At 40.0% G+C, this 22,663-nt stretch overlaps 1 protein-coding gene across 1 annotated transcript in view; it reads left to right on the forward strand.

The window, feature by feature from the left end:
* Nucleotides 1-962: 962 nt before the first annotated feature.
* Nucleotides 963-22,663, forward strand: part of LOC140229561 (transcriptional regulator Erg-like) — a 52,822-nt gene continuing 31,121 nt past the window's right edge. The window contains exons 1-2 of the mRNA XM_072309809.1: nt 963-1,091; nt 1,975-2,113. Coding sequence (XP_072165910.1) covers nt 963-1,091; nt 1,975-2,113 — 268 coding nt within the window. The remainder of the gene's footprint in view (nt 1,092-1,974; nt 2,114-22,663) is intronic.

The following is a 22,663-nucleotide window of genomic DNA, read 5'->3' on the forward strand; positions in this document are numbered from 1 at the left end:
GTAATAAAGTGTGGGTCCCACACTTTATTTCCCACACCTAGAATCGCTCTCTTTTGGATAACTTAGCCATTTCAAAACCAATTTTCATCAAATAAACGTTGAATTCCTCATAGAATTACATGCTCTTTCATATTTCATAAGAGGTTTCTCATTATCTCACCAAAAAAAAAAAAATGTTAGAAACCTAAAATTAGGTCTCAACCAAAAACTATACGATCATTTTAAGAAATGAAAGATGTAATGCAAAACAAAATAATGTAAAAGAAAACATAAATACGACAGTAGGAGAACGTTAGATTTGACAGCAGATATTAGCGAACGCGGGGCCATGCCAGGAAATACAAGACGGGGAATATGGGTACTCGGGCCATGCTTCTAATATTGGAAATCTAGGTAACCTAAATACTTGTTCACCTGATATAGGACTGGCCTAGCTTTATTCGAGTTATGAGAAGGAGACTGATAGCCAGCTGTCATGATTATGGCTTATTGTTGTCTTAACCCTTCACATACCAGCACACTCTCTGGCTGTGACTTAGCTTGTCTTCAAATCGTTTTTGACGGAACGATGATTTGTACGTTAAATGTGCCAGTAAGTCGGCAAAGTCGTTGCCCACAGGACTGTCATAGATGCGACCATTCGACAGAAGTGAGCTGTCTATTTCTCCCCTGCTGGCAAGTCGACATGCCTCCCCTCCCTATTACCTGTTCATTTAACATTCATAACCATTCATTTATCTCTATGGTGCCGGGATGCAACCAACTGCCCACATATTATATGGCACGTTGGAACTCTTAGCCGTCTGTTCATCAATTTGTCCCTCTGCCGCGTTTCCCAGCCTCGGTCACGAGCCCCAGATTCTCGGGCCCACCGATCTGGCGGTAACCCCTCAACCCCAATTGTTAGTCATAGCTCTCATTAGCCGGGCGTTTCCCCGATACGGTCTATGGCTTGAGCTAACATGGGAACGCGTGGTGCAAGCTTCAGCTCGCAAGTTATGACGGCGAAGACTTGCCCACTTCTCCCCGAGTCGCAAGGGAGATCCCAAACCATCGCCTCGCTGGAGCCCTCTCCTTCTCCTCGGCCTGCCGTAAGCGGCTAATGTAATGCTATCCCATTCTCCCAGTCAGGCAGTCGTTACTCAGCATATGTTGGCAATCTTGTCCCGCTGACAAGGCGGATGGCACTAGAGCAGGCGACAGCGACTGGGGGTAGAAGGAGCCTGATAACCGCTAGACGATGAGGCTGAATCTCAAGTACCATGTTTATCGTGTATTAAGCAAACATAAAATCGACCCCTCACCATATGGGAAGGTCTTTCCATCAATCGCGCTCATTATTTTTTATCTTACTCACTGTACACAATTTATGAACCACTTCCTGATTTATTGTAAATTACAATATTTTGCTAGACAAAAATTGCATCAGTCATAACGATGATTATGATGTTATGAACAAAAACCTCAGTGATCATTTCAACCTTTTAGTGCTGATCACAATGTCAAATAATGTTTAGAGATTTAATTCCCTTTTTATGAGGAAAGGAAATAAAACAATGATTTATAGATTGATAGCTATACAAAACAAACAAATCCCAGAAAGAGACGATGTCCCTTATGTCTTGTGAAATGAAGAAGCTAAGACTAACTGATACTAGTAGCACAACCACAAGAACACTGTCAAACAATGTTAGTTTGGATAAAGTCAAAAAGTCACCATCAACTACCAGACTCCTCTGTTAACGTGTGTGACACATACATTAAGGTTCAATATCTATCGCAGTTCTTACATAATGTATACATCACAAATGTTCTTCTAGTTTAATATTTCTTTGAAATACCGTGCATCACTGACAGAAAGAATGTTGTCTAATGCTAACATCTTGTCACAATATACAAAGGAAGACATGTCTTTGACATAATACAGAACAACGAATCGGTGCAACTCTTGGTAAATAATATGGCACTTTGCAGAGGAGCAACGCCTTTAAAGTTCGAAAGTCACATGACCTCTCCCAACCAAGTCTAACTGACCCCCTGATGGTCCTTGAAGTGGCTGATTTCCAGTCCTACTCATGCACAAATCGTAGCAGAGGCGTGGCGCCGTGCGACGGTACGTCAACGTGTAGTCAGGGTCTGGGAGATAATAAACGTGCCTGGATCAGTAAATTAACAAAGAACGTCGCCAGTTATTTTCCAGTCGCTCTCTTTAGGTAAAATTACGATGTCTATTGACACTATCTGAGGCACATGTTCAAGTTTTAAGATTGAAATTTGAGATATGCCTGTTGGACTGTGCATGTTCCGTAGGGAGTGATATATTGGAAATTTAGGTCTCTTAAAATAAATGATTCCCTGAAATATAAAGCATCAGTAGGAGAGCCACTCAACATATCCTAATGAGTCCTCTAACATACCTATGGACTCTATGCTGTGTAGAGTTAAGACACGTCCACGAGATCAGCCTTCATAGATAGCCAGACATGCGGTGCTAGAGATTGCTGAAGTGATACAGACAATCGCCGCCAGAGTACACAGAGCTTAATCTTGTTCAATAAAGGCATGACATCGATCATGCCTTTTTATTGTGGGGGCGCTGTGGCATAGTGGATAAGACTCCCGACTCCCGAACGGAGGACCTCGAGTTCGAATCCCGCCCAGTGCTTACATCCTTGGACAAGATGTTTTTACCCACAATGTCCCTCTCGACCCAGGTGTATAAATGGGTACCTGGCAACGCTAGGGTAATAATAATAGCAGGGCCCTCTGGTAGAGCAGTGGCAACACTGAAGAGGCTACCCTGGGTAAATAAGACCTTATTATTATCATTATTATCAAATATGGGTGAATATAAAGAATTCTCATAGATATCCTAGTGATATCTTTAGGATAAACTTTGTAAGCGAGTGGAAAGAGAGATTCGCGTTTTGTTTTATTTTTCGAGTGATATCTGCCATGTTGTTAGAGCTGGTTTTAATATCATTTTAGGTCTGAAACGCCCTATACACAACTGCCCAAAGGGTGAGAAAATATGCTGTATCTACTTCGACAAACGATACAGGTACAACTATGCCAAATTCTAGGAACAATTATAATGAAGAGTATAACTGTTACTTGGCTGCCATGAAAATGACAGCAACTGTGACCAGAACACAGTTAAGTGAAAAGTAGTGGAAAATATCGTACTTGTAATGTCCATTTCGTTAACACATTCAAAAGACATAGAAAAATTACTAATCTGGACTTTTTCCTTCTTAATCTATTTGGTTTGATCCTGATTTCACTTTCAATTCAATTCAATTCAATTCAAATGATTTTATTTCCGTATAAAGTAATACAAAGTAATATACATAAAGCTTACATGCGTACTTAATATTTTAAGAAACTTTAAATCACGTAAGTTTCAACAAAACATGAATACAATATTATAATGGTATCAACAATGATATCAACTTTCGGCCAGCTTGATCCAACTTGGGGGCAGTGGTCTAAAAGCAGTTCACTAGACCGAATCCAAAGCTTTGCTTCTTTGTCGCGTTGGCTTCCCAAAATGTCAGGTCGCTTCCTTTCACTCTTTTCACTGTTACAAGTCTCTCTGCACAGATTTAAGACCTCGCGCTCCTCCACCAGTTCAAGAAAAATGTTGCACTGTTTGTTTGTTTCTTTCTTTCTTTCTTTCTTTCTTTATGATAATATATTTTTCAAAGTCGTCTGGCATGATACGTCGCAGAACGTACGTATATCTAAGATCAAGTATAGACAAAGAAAGCACAGACATAAACATAACAGTAAAGATCTTTCCATTTTACCTCACGAAAATGTCTCACTTGTTGACATTGTTCCACGCACATGCTCACATAAGTAATGATTGTAAATGATGTAAGGAGTATCTGGTTTTCAAGAATTCTTTTCTAGTATATAGAAAAGAATGATATATTTCTTATTCAATAAAGGCATGACATGACTATATACGATAGATATATCACTCTTTCCACACTTTTGTCAGATTTGTGTCTTTCTGTTTCACCACTGATTTTATTTTATTTGTTTTGATTTGATTTTGTTTGATTAATTGTCTGCATGGCATTGTTTCACAATTGTATCAATCTTTAGCAATTTCATTAACAGTGTAGGTTATGTGCAAATATGACATTACACAGTATGGTTATTCAATACTATTTCAACAATTTTTGTTACACACATACATACACACACACACACAAACACACACACCTACATACATGTGTATAATCACATGCGTTCTATCTTAGTCTTTCAGAAGGAACGATTGCGTAGAATAAGCACAAAGTTTAACTGTTTGGCAACCGATAATGCATAACATTAGTACAATGGAACAATGGTGTCCAACACAATATTCGTGGAAGAGAGGGGGTGAGAAAGGATGACATTTCGACATTTCTCCTATTTCATATGACCTGGACGGATTTTATCATTTAGAATACACTTTATAGTCAATACATTTCCAGTAGGCCAGTCCACCTGTTGTTGGCATTGACACCTGCTCAAACCGGTGTTTATCATGCACCACACGACTCTCACTCATTTTTTATTACACAGGGACGACTTTGACCTGTCTAGTGGGACTCAATAGGACAGTCCCTGCATGATGTGATACGGTTGGAAGAAGCGCCACGCATGTGGAACATGCTTTCCAACAATTGCAAACCTTCTCGCTCTGGTAACTTCTAACAAGTTTGAATGCCCACCTAAAATCTCCCTTGTCCATCACATTCATCTCTATTATTTCCTCTCCATTTTTTATTTCGTTATCTAAACTCCACGGTGCATTTATCAAGCGCGTCGCTATCATGTTAAAGGGGCAGGTATATGGAAAGCCACTCTGGAAAAGAATACGTTCTACTCATTTCTTGTTTGTCTTTTTTTCTGTCCTTTTGAGTTCACTGATTTCATTGTCAACAGCGATTACATTTTTTTTTTTCTTATGAACTCGGTGCGCGCGTTGTTCATTGTTCGAGCGGGCGCGTGGCGGCCATGCCTGAGTGACTAATCGCATCTTTTGTCTTTAAATCTATGTTGAGCCGGTCCGGCGCGTGCCTTCATAACTGTCCGTGGATTTAGATGAGTGGCCTCTATTGTGCAAGCATACGTTGCGGCCCATGATAAATAAGAAGGAAAAAATATAAACTTATATATCCCTCTCTTACTCACTAGCTCTCTCTCTCTTTTATTCCCCCTCGCACTGTAAGTATCTCCCTCAACTCCTACAGAGACTTTGAAATTAATGATTTTTCTCCGAAAGTTACCATGTCAACTTGCATACTACACGGGAGAGGAATGTAGTTGTACCCTCGCAGAGTCTTTATTCACTGATAGCACGACATCCTCTTTGTCCACTTATCATTACTTACTGTGGAATGTCATGTATTGCAATGGCGTTGAGCATTCTTCATTCCCAAAGCCCCAGAGATCTCAGCCCCCTTTGCCTTACCCTAAGTTCTGCCAACAGATAATGGGTAATGTTTGTTGTCAATGTGACATTAGTAAATACATTCAGCGAAAAGAAATCATTGTACAATTTTATTTCTTTAATCATTTTCTTCCCACATCCAGGAGACACACACTTTACACATTAATTTTTGTCCTTTTATATCATTAACTAAAAACTTACAAATTCAGAACAATCTATATTATTCTTCAAAACATTAGCGCTGCAATACTTTGTTTTAATCTTTATTTCGCATGTTGAATGTAACATTATTATACAAGCATCTTAGCACTACGGTTCACCAAGACGCCATCCTTCAAATCCAGTGGACAGACTCTGCTGTAGCACACTGTACACCTGACATCATACATAGACAGCCCATAAAGGCCCTTCATTTTACCCAGTCCCTCTGTACCCCAGTACCCTTGTCTACTGGAGGTCAGGGGTACTTTCGCCGTCTCCCTATTCATAAAATCACCTGCTACCTTACTCTCTTCATGATTGAGTGCCCTGGCTCGCCCGGCCGCCCGCCTCGTTCTCTTCAAGCTCGTATTCCACGGCTCTGGCGAAACTCGGGACTATCTGTTTTTGCTCCTCAACTGCAATTTACCCTCATCGACTTTTGCATCCCCATTCACGTACTTTGTCTTTTCACCTTCGATACTCTCTCGCCCACCCCTCCCCCATCTCCCTCTCTCTCTCTGCATTTCTCTAATTAAGTCTCGGTATTTTAATGGTAACTGCGCCTCTGATGCATCTGATACTATACGCAGTTCCCCCTTTCATCTTCACACTCCGTCTAATGTAGCAGTGTATATACACACCCGTGTCTCCGTCGTGGAGTTGGTGTTATTTGATTTGTTTGATTAATAGTATTTGTCTATTTTCTTGAAACTAGCTCTGCCTTAAAAGCCAGTATCAGTATGCTTTATATACTGAGCCCAACTAAAGACCTCCTGAAAATCATTGGTACCGTCAGTAATGTGCAGTGCTGTTACTTTCCATTCCTCTTCATCACTTTCAAAACAAATAAAATGTATCATTCTTTCGGGATTTTTTTCTGGAAAGTTTTGTACGTTCATATCTTCCTGACACTCTCCATTCCCCTCTCACCCGACGGTCCTGTCTAATTTGATCTTTTGTTAAGTGTGTAGATATTGATATGTCTCATAGTTCATCCATTGAATGTATGCTGGTGATGACGTCAGCGGAAGTTGTGTCGTTCATCTCAATGCCATTGACAGCTCCACAGTGAATATTGTTCGCTGCTTCCGCCCTCACAAAGATGAGGCTACCTTTGTTTAAGAAGAGAGAGAGAGAGTGGGGGGGGGGGGGGAGTAGAGCATCACCCCATATTTATGGATATGTCCCTTTTAATTACCAACGCCACCCGTGGTCACAAAATAAGAAAGAACAGTCGACGGTACTCTTACCAAACCTGGCATTTCATTCTGCGCAGAATAAGGAGTACTTTTTAATGAACCATAAAAATAGTCTTGAACAAGATGACACCGTCAACATTTGCGTCATATCAGATGTATGGTTGCAGACTGCTCCCCGACGTTGATCGATTTGATGATGTGAATATCATTTCAGAATGAATTATGATCTATTTCCTTTTCAAGGTGTGGGGATGGTTTTGTATTGTTGGTGCTTGCACATGTACTTTGTTATATAGAGGCAAGTTTTCCGAATTAAGGGTTTCCTTTTGTTTGCTATACGTGGGATGGGCTCGTCATGAGCTGGCGGCAACCAGTTTCCAGTTTGTTTGTTGTTGTTGTTGTTGTTGTTGTTGTTTGTTTGTTTGGTTGGTTGGTTTTTTATATTTTTTTTTTGGGGGGGGGGAGAAATGCTATCAAGAGTCTATTCTCGAATATCATCCTAACCACAGTGGTGTCGATTTTGGGCAAGATTTATATGTTGTCAATGATGCAAACATTTGTGAAATCCAAAAATTGCTTAAAATAATCCTTTAATATCTTCAGAAGTGATTTTCATGGAATTAAGATCGTTGGATACTGAAAGGAATGAGATGATCTGGTAGAAGACCATAGCTGATAAGATTTGATAGATAAGAATGTCGACGTAGAAAGAGAAGTAGGGCCATGTGTCATCTACTCGATCTTCACACTTCTGTACTAGGATTGTGATGACGTTTGAAGAGAATACGAAGACAGTGTTGTATAATCACGTGATAGGCAATTACTATTGATGCAAAGAATCTATCCGCTCTCAACCAGTCGCTTCGTCAGAAGAGCTATTTCGCTTTTTACTGCTAAATTTTCCAAACTACTAAACCTAAAGCTCTCATCAGGTATATCGATTTTCTTTTCATCACATTGTATAGGTTTCTCTCGTGACCTTGGAATGAGCGCACAGAGTAGAAAGTGATCTTTGCTTCTCCCATCTATAACGCTTCATTTCTCTCAGTATGCGGCCATGCGCGTTAAAGACCATCATTCCGCGTCATTATTGCCATGCATAATACTAGCGGTCGTGATTTCATTTCAGTTCGATATTTGCGAGCAGGCATCGCATAGCCCATCGTTCCACTTTGCGCGACATCAAGATAGCAGATGTTTATATCTTTCCTGCTCAAGGGTTGGATTACATTGCACATGTTGTTTATATACACAAATGTTAATATTGGCAATTTTCCTCTTACATCAACCAGAACCGCTCCTAGGAAATGACATTGAACAGTTCACTTTTAACAGGGCAAAGTGTATCACTGTGATCAAAGCTAGCTGGCAACAACACTCCAAGAATTTCCACAAGGGAATACTCTCATGGGAGCAACATTGGAACTGGTGTCACTCTGCTCCGAAGTTAATTATACCAAGGGTCGGTGGTGACCCTTTAAATCAAAGTACGCTCTCTACGGTATGTTGGAGAGGCAGGTGCGATTACGATACACTGAGGTCTTATCGATTTATTGATCGGAATCACAGGACGTCTCTGGAAGAATTACACGGCGGCATGCCGCGCATGTTCCGTTGCTATTCTTCTGAATCTCTCTCTCTCTCTCTCCCTCTCTCTCTTTGGAAAGCGTGTTTATTCATTTCTTTATATACCTCTCCGTCTTTCCCATCTTTCTTTTTCTCACTTTCTCTTAAATGAAAAAAAAAAAATCCAGTTGCTTGCAGTCAGTTAATTTCCGTTTACCTTTTGTATTCCGTAATATATATCGCGACCCCAGTTGTGTCACATTTCCAGAGCGTGTTTTTCATCTTGAGCAGTTTATTTGAATGCCAGCAATGCTCTTTAGAGAGAGTAAGAAGAAGAGAGAGAGAAAGAGAGAAAGAGGGAGAGAAGGGAGAGAGAGGGAGGGAGAGGATTACGAGAGAAAAGATTTAAAATGCGATCGATAGCTGTCTGGTAAACATCACCCAGGGAAACATGCGCCATTCGTAATACCGCCCGCCTTTAAATGGGTCTCGAGTGTAGTAATGACGTTGTTCGTCACTACGATTTACATGTCTCCCACAATCCTATGAACACAATGGAATTTTTCATGTCCAGTTAACGTGACAGAAAATATACAATACAAAACCTCAGAATAAACGACACCGTAACTCCCTATCACAAAGCAGGAAAAGAAGGCGTTCCTCGATGTATTTTATGCCATGTTAAAAGGCTTAGATAATTTTTCTTCTCGAGAACTACGCGAAAGTCATATTTCTATCCTTTTCATATTGGTTTGAATGATACAAACTTTCCCACGAAATACAGCGTAAAAACAATGATTTTCTTTGTCTACTTGCTAATGATGATATTATGTTAGATATATCTATAATTTGCAATTTAACAACTGCAATATCTAATGTAAGTGATATAAGCAATATATTACCTGCTAATGATATATCAACTATATAGTTTCCCCCATTAACAACTGTAATATGTAGTGTAGGTAATAAAAGAAATATACTATATATGCATGTCACCGATGCTACATTAGGTATAAAAAAAGAAGGTAAATATACAGTTTCTTGATATAAGCCCTGCTGGAAAGAACACGGTGTTCCACAGTGTGCAACACAATGTGAAACACAATGCATCAATGCGAATGCATTGTGAACACAGTGTGAAATCTCGTCACACTGTCAAATTCGAGCGTTTTAACTTTGGGAACACGTTGTGAATCATTTCACAGTGTGAAACAGAACATTACTGTACTATGTGAACTCTCTGTGAAAAAACACATCACAGTGTGAAATCATCTTCACTCTGATGAATTCGAGCGTTTTCACAAAGTCGACTATGTGAGCACATTGTAAAGACACTGTGGGACACTGTGTTCTTTCCAGCTGGGCCATTTACTAATTGCTTATAGAATAAGCTATTACAACATACAATTTACACTGCACAGCTGATACCGACCATCGTGTAGAGAGTAACAGAGACATGATGTGAAGACTGTTATACTCTTACCCTGCAGTTTCAAGCGGGATCTACTTGCTCTGTCATTAAGCCTACCACGCATAGATTACTGTTCCGGAGGTGTATTATATTATCATAGAAAACATTGGCTTTTGTCGGCATCTCGTGTGAATTTTCGAGTAGGAGGGAGAGCTTTGAAAACAATCAGTCATCATTAATAGGCTGCACATTGTTGACTAATAGACGAATAAAACAAGCATTATACATTCGTTTGTCAGTATTACAGATCATTGCCTCGTCAGGTGAAGTTTTTTAGCTTTCATTAGGAATCTTCACTGCAACTTGAAAGATGCATCCCATACATTTCAGGTGTAATTAACTAAAACCCAAAAAGGATATCTACTTGGCACAGAAAAGCGACTGCAGTCTTCACCGGTGCTGTTTACCGCTCAGCCATGTGACTTCTGTATCATGAAGAATATTATGTACGTCTCTAAATTGAGCTCTCTTTCATCCATACTCTTCCCTTTAAGCCCAATTCTGTTAAGGCATCATTCAGCATGGATTTCCAGAAATTCTGCGTGACGTTTTCTTCCGTTCCGATGCCATTAGAGAATCTCTTGTCATTTCAGGCTTAAGGTCTCTGTATGAGTGACTCTCAGTCTTTACGTGGAAAATAAGATGGACGGTCCTAGGCATTTTTCAAATTAGTGAGTTCATGATCCCCTCTCTCCTCCCTTCTCTCTTTCATCATTCTGTGTTTCACCTGCTCTGCTTTCTCCTCTCCATCTCACAGCCTTAGTGAAAAGGAAACTATCAAATTCGTCACAGTGATGCAGTCATTCCCAGCAAAGACCATAGCTTCATATTTGCAGCTTTGTCATTCTCTGTACCGTTTTCCTTTTGTAGCGCAAGATTTTAAACTTTCCTTTTGTAAATAGTTCATCTTTCATTGTCTTATCATCTCATTATTCTGTCTCTGCCTTCGTCTGTCTGTTCCTCCATCTCTCTCGATCTCTCTCTTTCTTTCTCTCTGGCCTCTTTCTCTTTATTCTTCATTTCTCACACATCATGCACGCAAGGCAAGTCCAATGACTAAAGGCTAAAAGGTCCATCCAAGAATCAAGTCGTTGGAAGACATGGATGATGCCTGACCATCGGGGTTGATTTAGCTCGATGTTTGGCAGCCTTTGTCTCCTTCCCATCCTCCTCATCCTCCTCCTCCTCCCTCATCCCCCCATTAGGCGCATCTCCTCTCGTTAGATCAATCTCGTGCGCATCGCGTCCAGCTGACAACCCTGGTTATCTCGCCTTGTTTACTCGCCCGGTTGCCTCCTTCCATCACCTACCCGGTTACCGCCTCTTCCTCCTCCCTTCCCTCCTCTTTCTCCTCATCCTCCGCAAATATCAGCCTAGGGCCATCGTCCCCTCATCCCTCTAGCCATCTTTCTAATTAAGCTCACATCCACACTCGCTGTATGTGGAAGTCGATACCATGTTACTGTCTTAATGCGCACGGTGACCCAAAATCATTGAAGTTCTCGTGGTTGTGCTCTAAATTCACTAATTTAAGTCATCAAAGGAAAACATCACATCACAAGTGTGTCTCAGTTTACCGTATAATAATGTTATTTTAGATTCTTGTGTTTGTAAATTATCGCAGGTTTAACTCAATAGAAAGGTGGGAGATAATCGTAATAATTCTTGATCTGACGTTCTATTTGTATAGGATTGATGTTAGTCATATCTTCACATCATTAAAATTATCAGTCTGTCGCTGTTTGTCCATCAAGTTAAACGCTTGGTGAACTTAAAGACAATTAAGTTTACTCCATGTTTCAGATTTTCTACTTTGAAAAACAAAACAAAACTATGCCCGGCTCTATTGTTATATTTAAAGATATTTGTCATCAAATCAAAGCAGCGTCCATTCGTTCCGCAATGATAGACACATCTACAAAGAATTATAAGGCAGCATGATACCAGTACTCATGATATTATCGATATCACCATGAGAATTCAAGGCGATAGTGAAGGGGGAAAAAAGAATGAAGAAAAGCAACCGAAGGCAAAATCAAAATTGTCCAGCGCGGAAAATCGACCTCATTTGCGAAGCACGTTTACAATGTTTATTTCTCTTCCTCAATAGACTTGACAATAAAGACTGGATAGAAGAGACATTTCTACAAAGGATCCCAACCCAGGCCTGCTTACAACAATGCCATTATTAGTTTCGTTAATTGGACGTTAAAGGTCACGTGATTAGAGCTTCATTAAAAGACGACCATCTTTTCTCTTTGTGTGTGTATGTGTGTGTGTGTGCGTGTGTGTGTATGTGTGTGATTGAGTGAGTACACAAGACGTTGGTCTGAGGCATGCAGGGTTTAGAAGTTATTGGCTGCTTGCTTTTCGATCTTAATGAATCCTCGCCCAACCATCAGGGCCGCCACAACCACGGGTTGATGAAAATATGCACTCTGCATTGTTGGTAATAAATGGCTTCTTACCCTGAAACGCCTTTGATTGTTGTCTCGTGTACTTCTAATAGTATCTCTTTTCAACCACTTTGTACATTGAATACATTCTTTCCCTTGTTTCTTGAAACGTTGATAATCATAGTCATAGCATATTTCATCCCTCCCTCTATTCGATTTCTTAGCAGAAAACTTTGTGTCTCATATTAACCCTTATGGTGCGATATTTTCCCATTTAAACAGTTCTTTAGCATCTTTCGCATATTGATATGTGAATACATTTATCATATTTCTCTTCATTTCCTCTTCAACAAGACTTTTTTTTTTTCGAGTGCTCATCTCAGGGCAAGGTAATATCATATTTGACCTTTGGTCACGGGTCTCATTTCGTAGCTTTCGTGCCAAGCTCCACTCTACTCAGTCATGCTAAACAGGTTACAGTAGATGTTAAGCTTGGTCTGATCACTCTTATATCTTCTGGGTCTCCACTGGGTCGTACTCAACACGTCTTGACATAGACGCCATGGCCTTATTCCAACCATACCCTTCTTTCCGTTACTGCACGCTTCATTTCGTAATACATACACGACCCTTCTGCGGTAGCTTACGAGAGGAGGGAAAAATCCATCAAATCGTGAGCGAGATTATTACCAATTTCCAAATATCACTGATTTTGTGCCAAGTCGCTCGAATCAGCCTACATGAGGGGATACAATTTTTATCCTTTTATTAGCAAGAACGCGGCGGATAATGCTTGCTTGAACCTCGAGTCGTAAAGCTTCCAGCGACTTAATAAAGAGCTCTTCAAAAGCGCGGGGAATAAAATCAATCAGGCCCCTTCTTACTCACTCATTTTCATCTCGATTTTGTGTTTGATTTATCTCTGCTGTTTTATTAACTCTAGCCCACTTTATTGGCGCGCTGCGCTGACATTTTCCTTGCAAAGTGGATGATAATAGATTGCCTGTCTTCGTCATCGCCAAACCCAATTTCTTCTCCACCAAAAGATCTCCCTATTTTCTCTCCATCTCTCGCCTCCGGCCTGTACTTTCATGCTAGGAGAGTGCGTGTTAGGGACGAATCCCGCCAATAAGGACCCATTTTAACAGCAGACGAGAAAGGAGTGAAAAGGCAAAAGACAAATATAAAATGGCTGCTGGCGAACTATTAGAGGAAGGAAATTCTTTGAAATGATCGATTTCCTCAGCTTCTTTTTCCCGCGCGCGGGAAACTTCCTGGGGTATTAAATAAGTCTTCGTCAAGCACGAACCATTAAGGATATCCTCCGCGACAAAGGCGTTTTCCTCTTCTTGTTTCCGAGACGGAAAGTTACGTAATGTCATTTTCAAGACGTTAATTGAGTGTAGAGGAGAGGCGATAGAGAGAGAGATGAAGCTATCCTGACATCTCCCACCGGCCTAGGCGAGATATTTTTTTTATTCCTTTTTCATATATAAATTTTCTGTAAATTTACTGTTTTGAGAAACTTTGCCCTCAATTCGAAATATTCAGGCGCCACAAAGTATGTTGTTTATGATGTATCTTCCTTTAAACATTGCTACAAGAGAGGGGTGAAAAATCTGCTGTGTTCAGAAATATGACTATCAAGCTCTTTTTAGTTTGATGTTAGACAGGATTCCTTTTTAAAGTCTCAAATGTACGTCATTCAGCAAGTCCTCGCAATGGTTGTCTTCACTGAGCGCACGTTGCAGTCAGCAAAACTGTTTTCTCACTTAGATGCCCTGCTGGTGATGCAGAATAATCTGATTCTTAAGTTTACTTTACACTTATCACTTAGATCGTTGCTATCAGAATGTATACGCAGTTAAAGGCTTAACATAATCAACCCTCTGAAAAAAAAAAGTAATGTCATATAAAATAACAAATGAAGTCAATTGCCCTTCTAAACAAATTACACTATAAACACAATCAAACCATTGAAACAAACACATTCATGAATATATTACTATTTATGGATGTTGTGTCTTTATTAGTGCGTTCATATGTGTATATACAATAATGTTAAGTATGACGACGATAATGCCTTCATGAGAATGTAAGTACACTTTTATCATAATAGAGAGACAGAGAGAGAGAGATGATTATTTCCATGAAAGTAGTAATGACGTAATACATATTGATTTACTCTCTCTCTTTCTCTCTCTTTCTCTCTCTCTCTCTCTCTCTTTCCCTCTTTCCTAAAAAGCTATCTGCCCATTACGCTTGGAAATAGTGTCATCAAGTTATAAGTTCGCTTACAAATACCCATATCTGAGGTTTTTTAATTCCTTTACCTCCCTGAAGTTGAAAATTATTTTTGTACCATACGGCACCGATAGAGATATTTAGACTATGGCCTAGTTTTCTTGCAGAAATTGGCACATAGGTCTGTTATAATGAAAAATAAAACAGCCCCAATGTTTTGACTCAGTGTGTGGGGTGTATTAGTTCCATCTCTTCGTGTAAGCTGAACGTCCCGTGCGGGAATCTCCTTCAATGCGCCGCAACTCTCACGTAAAGTTTTCTCAAATAAAGCGCCGCACGTGCGCAGGGAAGCCGTGTCATTGAGACTAATACTGCGGGTGTCCTCCGGGAGCGAAGAGTGCGGTGAACCGGCGAAATCCTACACGCCCACCGTGGGACTCCAACCACGACAAGCCTCTTTCATTGACTCGCAAAGACTGCTCATGATCCATAAAGCGGCCATTTACAGGCAGGAGCGACTTCCTGTGCTGCCGGCCTAGCAAACCATACGCAATATGAGGGCTTGAAAGACCAACGTTGTCACGGGACATTTGTCCCATGCAAGGTGTGCATTGTTTTCCTTACAACCGGCTACAGCAAAAAGAAGAAAAAAAGGAAAAAAGAAGATGGTTATGTGCTTTACGCGCGCGTCTTTAATATTGAGCGGATCCGTGCGTCTCTAGTAACCCCGCGAGATTTGACGCTGTGAGGTACGAGTAGCTATCGGGCGAGATGGCCACGACTCCCTTTTATTTGTTGGTGCGTATGCAAATGTGATGTTTTGTTGGCTGGCGACTCAAAGCCGCTATCGAGACATCCAAGCTGTAACCCTGCAGCAGTCCGGCGGGAGAGTAGCCCGGTTGGTGTCGCTTGAAATCAGGCATACTGTCATCAATACTCCTAATCTTGCTCACAGTTCGTCAGGCCGAGCCAGCTAGGAGAAGAAGAAACCTTCTTCGTCTCGCTAATTGAGGCGAAAGTCATGAAATACGTATATCAGGCAGTCTTTCAATAACAGCTAATAACTGCGAAGTGATTGCCAGATAAAGAGAGATATGAAGAGAGATGTAGAGCGGCCGTTCGACCGATCAATTAATTTTGACGCGCTTTAAGCTACCATACTATATACATAATGATAAATGCTTGAATGGCCTCATCCATTTCAGCCTATTTAGAGACACCATCACTTCGCAGTCAACATTTCAGATCTGTTTTCAAGTATCATCCATTCCGCTCATGCCACGTGCCCCCCCCCCCCCTCCCCACCACCGCCACCTACTTCACTCTGACGTAATGAAGAAAGAAACAGGAAGGATGATGAGGGAAAATATGACGGATTCGCGCTGCCTGCTAATTTTTTCGGTAGTAGATGACTTTGAGCGAAACATTTTAGCATCCATTCGTCTTCTCCACCTTCGCCCATTTTGGATTCCTTAATGCAGCGAGATTTCTCTGTGGGTAGGACTCACCTTTTCAACTCAAAGATCGTCTTTAATCAATATCTTGTTTCTGGCTTGTATGTGTTCGATTTCTATCATCCGAAACAGAATGATTATTCAATGGTGTTTTTTCTTTTTTTATCTAACCACAAGGAGAACGATAGAAAAGTCCAGAATGGCATATACAGATAAGAGAAAGTACGGTAAAATGCTTTCTTTCACTATAGATCTCATGTCGGAACATTGCCAGTGACATTGTACTGTTTGCAGTTTATCATATTAAATACCCTTATAATGACGGTAAACAGCTTCTTAAACAAAATATTGGTGATAATAACAGTACAGTGGTGGTCTTGGACAATAATCCCTGCAACAACGATACAAGCAAATATATCAGATGTATATAGGAGTCAATTTAGGCATGATAGTGTGGTTATCCACATTAAATGGTTTCTTTTGACACTGTTTATCTAATTGGTATGTGTTTCATGATGTATACTCGCTGTTTGTTTTTTTTTTAGTCCCATTCTCTCTGTCTCTTCATATCTCTCTCTTTCACTCTTTCATTCTTATCTTTTCATTTCCAAGAATAGAATGCAAACCTCATACACACACGGAATAAAAATATGATTGTAAAATTAGTTAATTCCATTCTTGTTAATTTGATATAATTAAGAGATCAGTTGCTTTAAAAAACAAACAAATAAAATGATGAAAAAATCTTCCATTTTCTAATCATAACTTCACGGATAATTCCTTGTTATAACAATATATATGGATATATTATAAATAATTCGCTCTATCTGATAGTGGACTACTTCAAAATGTTTACAAATAACGCTCAACCCGTTTTTGCGATCAAACATATAATTCCTGCTTATTTCTGTATTCCTTTAGTCTTTCTCGAAAGGTTCCTCTTGTAAATACTCTTGATTTCCTAGTTTCAATCATTTTGTTTTGTATTGTACCAAATAACAGAGGCTTCGCTCTATTGCACTTAATTTCTTTCATTCTCTCATACCTCTGCTCTTTCGAGTTTTTCTCCCTCTTTCTTTCTTTTTTTTTTCACTCTTTCTTTTCTCCGTATTCTCTGATTATTACTGGAAGGTAGAATTGCTACTTTTATAACACACTATTCTGATGATAAATCGGGAGGGGAAAAATCAAAAGGAAAGAAGGAGGAACCTATATTTTGACAGCGACATCGTACTTTTCTCCTTCACTCCCTGACCCGACCATGCCCGTGAATCGATCAGGGAGTCGTTGCTGGAATGTAATAAAGCGATGTTTGCAAGTCGCGAGTGCCGCTACAGGAGGCAAAATTGAAATGAGTCTTCAATTTTATCATTCTAGACACTGGCCTTCGACGACATTTCGCATTTTTTAAGTCAAATTGCCGAAGAGGGGGAGATTGGTTTCAAACCTATTCTCCTCGGTTTCCAAGTCAGAGAATTGTCCCTCTCTCTGCACTGAGGGACTTTGTGTCAAGACAAACCTGAGTGTGTTTCGATGCTGTACATAGTTGCTTCATGCTTTAGGTTGGATATTAATGTTTATCATGACATGAGTTATTAATTGATATCTTGTGTGTTTCGAGGCTACGTCGCTGTTTTTGAAATCTTTTACGTACTTTGTAGATATGTTTTCCTTGCACGATGCATGTAGATTAATTCATCGATTGAATGATTGTCTTAATCTTGTTTGTCCAAGCTTCAAATACAGAGCCGCGTTACATAAAAAAGAAACTTTACAAGTGCAACGTGGAAAATATTTTTGAAAGGAGTAGCAAGCAACCTGCATCGATTTCTCAGTAGAGAGCATTGATTATCTCTGTGGCTCAAATGACTGCCGTAATTCGGACATACAGTGTTTGCAAATCTCTTCATGAAAAGGGTCTTATATGAAAAATTCTGGTTTCTAGTATTTGTGTGTAGCCTGTCGCTATATTTTTTCTGTTTCTGAGAAATTCACTCTTAGTCATAAATTTTCATCCTAAAAAAGTTGCATGTTGCGAAATGTAAAAGAACAACAAAATTCATGATGAATCAGTGTAAGCGCGAAAGTAGCGTCAGAAAGCAGAAGGGATAGAGAATTCGAAAGAAAGAGAATGAAATATCGAATGACGGCAGAACATGGAACAAAAAATAACAACAAAAGCTGTGGTAAAGGAGACAGCGCAAATGAAATACAAAAATATAGAACTTTACAAATATGTTTATCCATATTCTGAGACAATATATTGTTATATCCTTTACTCATAGATAAACACAGTTATGGTGTTTCATTTTAAGCAATACTTATTTATTCCTATCCCTCCATTCCTGGGGACGATGCCGCATCTATAGTAATGATACATTATTGTCGGATCAGATTGAAGGCTTTTTAACGACACCGAAACTAAAATGGAAATTCCCAGCGAACAATGTTGGGGAGCAAAATGTAATAATATCTGCATTAGGGAGCATTATCACGTTTGGAGCATTTTTTCTCTTCTCTCCGGCGCTGTGACCTCAGAGAGCGCAGGAAAAGTGCATTTACACCATCAGACAAAAATTGTTGTAAATTGAATAAAAGTCCGGGGGATTTTGATCTACTTTGCATCATAATGACTCTAATAGTATGCATGCCTGTTGGAGCTAGATTTGTGCGCAGGGGAGACGAAGTTTATCTATGCATGTGTACTACGCTAATTACTGCATCCAAAATAGAGAGACAGGAAAAAAATGGGTTTATCTACGTGCTACTGAATTCATTACAGAGACACAAAGAATGATAAATTTGCATGTTAAATCAAATGTGTCATTTAGAAGGCAATTTCCCCCATAGTTTCATTTGTTTAAGGCAGAGAGTCTTGCAGCTACTTCAAAGTGTGTTCAGACTACAAGTAGGTACATTCTTGCGAAGTAATGCAAATATATATCCATATCATTCCTAGACAGGCGACGTTTCCTTTGTATTGTTTCAAGCCTTTTAAACTCTTCATTGAAAATTTCTATCGTTTCGTCCTCACTGCATATTGTACGCCTGGAAGAGGTGTACATACTGCAACATGAATTTGTTATCTTGAAGCTCTGATGATAATGATATGGCATATGATGAAAATATGTGAATTATCATATTCATGATATAACCAAGTATCAAACACCATGTCAGAGGATTTTGTTTCAAGCCAACAGTTACGAAATTTACTGTCTTAGCTAGATGCTGATTGAATTTGCACCAAGCCCAAAGCACAGTTGCAAATAAAGAGACTCAATAAAACTACTAACATACATCTCAACGTTTGCGAGTTTTCTTTTTTTTTTATTCCAGCAAATAACTTCATGCCTCGATTCTTTTTTCAATCTATCTGTCATTTTCTATTTCTTATGTCATTGTTCTCTTTATTCGTCTCCTCTAATTCTCCTTCCCATGACAGTTTGCACTGTGCAGCTTTCTTTCTTTCTGTGTAATACCTCGTAAGTGTCAAATGGCAAGTTCTTGTCGACTAGATTTTTCAATTCTTTCAGTTGCATTTTTCATTACATTTTCCATCCTTTTTCTCCATTCTCTTACAATCATCCAATACGTCTCTTTTTCTCCTACGTCGTCTCCACATGGATTTTTGTTTAATGATGTTCATCACCTTCATGATTACCTACCCATTCTTGTAAAAGATTTGGCGAAAAATCGTTATCCAGATAAACATGCGGAATCCTGATAAAGTCTTTGGAAGTTTTTGATTCATCAAAGACAAAGATTACGCCAATCTTTCTCCTTTTGTTCAAACGTTATTATTAATTCGTGTGGTTTCTCTGCTGTAATTCAAACTTCCTTTTGTTGAAATAGTCACTCAAATCTCGATTTTCTTCTATCTCCCGCTCCATACCTACCCCCATCTCTCTCTCTCTCTCTCTCTCTCTCTCTCTCTCTCTCTCTCTCCCCTCCCCCTCTTCATCTTCTCTCTCCCCCTCCTCTTCATTCTTCCCTTCCCACTTTTTTATTCCCAGTTGGGCACAGCAATCATCAGGGTTCTCCTGGCCTCCAAGCTCCCCTTCGCTCTGATACTCCGTTGTTTGGTTACGGAAACGCAGAAATGTCGCTTCTATTTCCACCTCTCTTTCTCGCCAGAAATCGCAATTTACATTCACATTTCCAGCCATTATGATGTCAAAATGAAGCTTTCGTGATATTAAAAAGTTCGCCCCACGAGATTTATTTTCCTTTGTATACGTCTCTCTGGTGTTTGTTTAAGCCGTTTCTATATCTCTATTGATTGGTGTTGTCCAATCTTCCACAGCAAGGGGCTGTCTGTTTCACTGCTTGTTCATTTCAATGGCGAGCAAGCACGGGTCGCCTCATGTCATTTATATGCCATTGGTGATAATGTTACAGCACTCATCCATCCACTTATTACTAAAACTCGTCTACAGTAATTAGAATCCTCCTATCACAAAACTAACCCGTGCGTTCCCTCGTCCTTTTACGAAAGGGACGCGCATTGATGATGAAAATTCAAAGCCTAAATTTCGAAGCAAACAGCATTGCTCTCCCCGTACTATCACTGATTTCATTGTTTAAACTCCTGCAGGCCTACCTCGAAGGTATTTTCATCGCCTGGCTGGAGGCAAGAAAGCGTCTTATACAGTGTGCGGACGACTTGTCCAATGCGTTCCTAAACGATCTCGCGCCCGCGTTATGTCTCGAGTTGGGGGTATTCACCAACCCATATGCCCGCCCCACAGCCTGGGGGCAGAACTTAGTAAGCCCTGCACAAGACCCTGACGCGATGTTCATGACACAGTATATTGGCATGTCAAGAAGAATAATACTGCCATCTCAACTAAATAAAAGGAGGACGAAAATCACTTTCTCCGCTCATCATTCCGTCTCCCTCCTTTTCTTATTCTATTTTTTTTTTTTTTACTCTTCGAAGCGAGACTCACCATGATTATCAGTGCATGAACGACTCACTTAGCTGGCAGGCAATTGTCTTGTCTGTGTAAGCTTCCAACAAGTTGAATTAATTGCATTTCTAAGCTCTGCTCTGCGCCCTTCGAGCGATGCATTGACTTATGAAATGATAACACAAGTCGCATGTCAGTGGTGTATTAAGTTACCCGTGATTTCCCTTTGGAGTCTGTTCGACAAGGCTCGCGCTTTAAATGATATCGTGGATGACGACCATCATGACTTCGAGCACGCTCTGTGATGACGTCGTTCATGCCACTATTATGATGATAGATATCTACATGGAATCTCAGTCATTTGGTTTCTTTAAGATTATTTTAAGTTCGCGACACAGCGAGCAATTAATCGGCCGACAAATATAACACGCTGTACCAAGAATCCTTGATCGGTTACCATGACAACGCCTGCATCATGCATCTTGCCTTGACTGTTTACCGTTCTTATTAAAGGCGTGAACACCTGTTAGATTATCTGAGGAAGCAGAACTTTATGTTGAATACGACGCTGATTTACTCTTTTGTTGGCCTGCTGGAGGAATATATACCAGTCTTTCTTTTCAGCATAAGATGTCACCTATAGAGTGTCAGACATCGACAAGGAAACACACATGTATATCATGGGGCTTTCCCTCTCCTGCCCCGTTCAAAGATCAAACATAAATGGACAGTAAATGAGATTTGCTTCTATTGCATTACACTTTAATCTAAGACTACTAGATTAGGGTGGAATTAAGTTAAGGTATGCACGATTTCAATCGCAAACGCACAATGTTTCGGCTAAATTATGCTACGCTATTGTAATTTGGCTATTTCAACGCCAGGCTTTAAAAAAAAAAGAAAAAAATGGAAGGATCTTATTGACACATATAGTGTAACAAAATCAGATTTTAAGATTCAATGATGGGAGAAAGGGAACAAAAGAACAATCATAAAAATGAACGTAACAGATAGTGAAGAAGAGAAAACTACGACTACATACATTTTTTCGTGAAGATGATTGGAGTAAGCATGAAATTAGAATTACTGCTTATGACGTCATGATCTAAACAAGATGTTTACTTGGCAAGTATTGTGTGTATCTTCTGAGGTAAATATACAACCAATACAAAAGGAAGGAATGTATTTCAATGAGTTAGGAGGAAATAGCCAAAGTGTGCTCAGAGTAGATTCGGATCAAGAGGTTGCTAAGGAGGAACTGTGAGAGACAATCTTATCAACCCGTTTCCCCCGTTCGCGTGTCTGTGGTAGCATTCCGCACGCCATTATTTGCATAAGAAAAGAAAGTTACTCCTGCGTGAAAAAGGCAAGGGTTGGCTACGCGTGCGCACCCGATTCACCGAACGTGAATGGCTAGCGAGGCCATGGAAGCGCCGCGCTCACTGCAAGTAAACGTTACTAGAGAGAAACAGAAAAAGAAGCGAAAATGGCTTTATGACTTCAGCCCTGCCATGATTGGCTGGATCCCCTCATCAAAATTCATTCTCACTTCTGTCTTTCCCTCTCTCTTTTTTTTTTCATCACGAAAAGGGGGAACCATTAAGACCAAGGAACCAATGGGAAATGAAATCAAAGATGAAGGATCTTTTAAGGGGATGTAAACAGAGCTAAGTTTGACACCCTTGATAACAGTCGCGTAGTATCGTCCATGGGTTGCAGTCACCAGGCTAGGAGGAAAGACAAGTGAGAAAGTGAGAGAAAGAGCGAGGGAGG

The sequence above is a fragment of the Diadema setosum genome, chromosome 6 (genome assembly GCF_964275005.1).
Source record: "Diadema setosum chromosome 6, eeDiaSeto1, whole genome shotgun sequence".
NCBI lineage: Eukaryota > Metazoa > Echinodermata > Echinoidea > Diadematoida > Diadematidae > Diadema > Diadema setosum.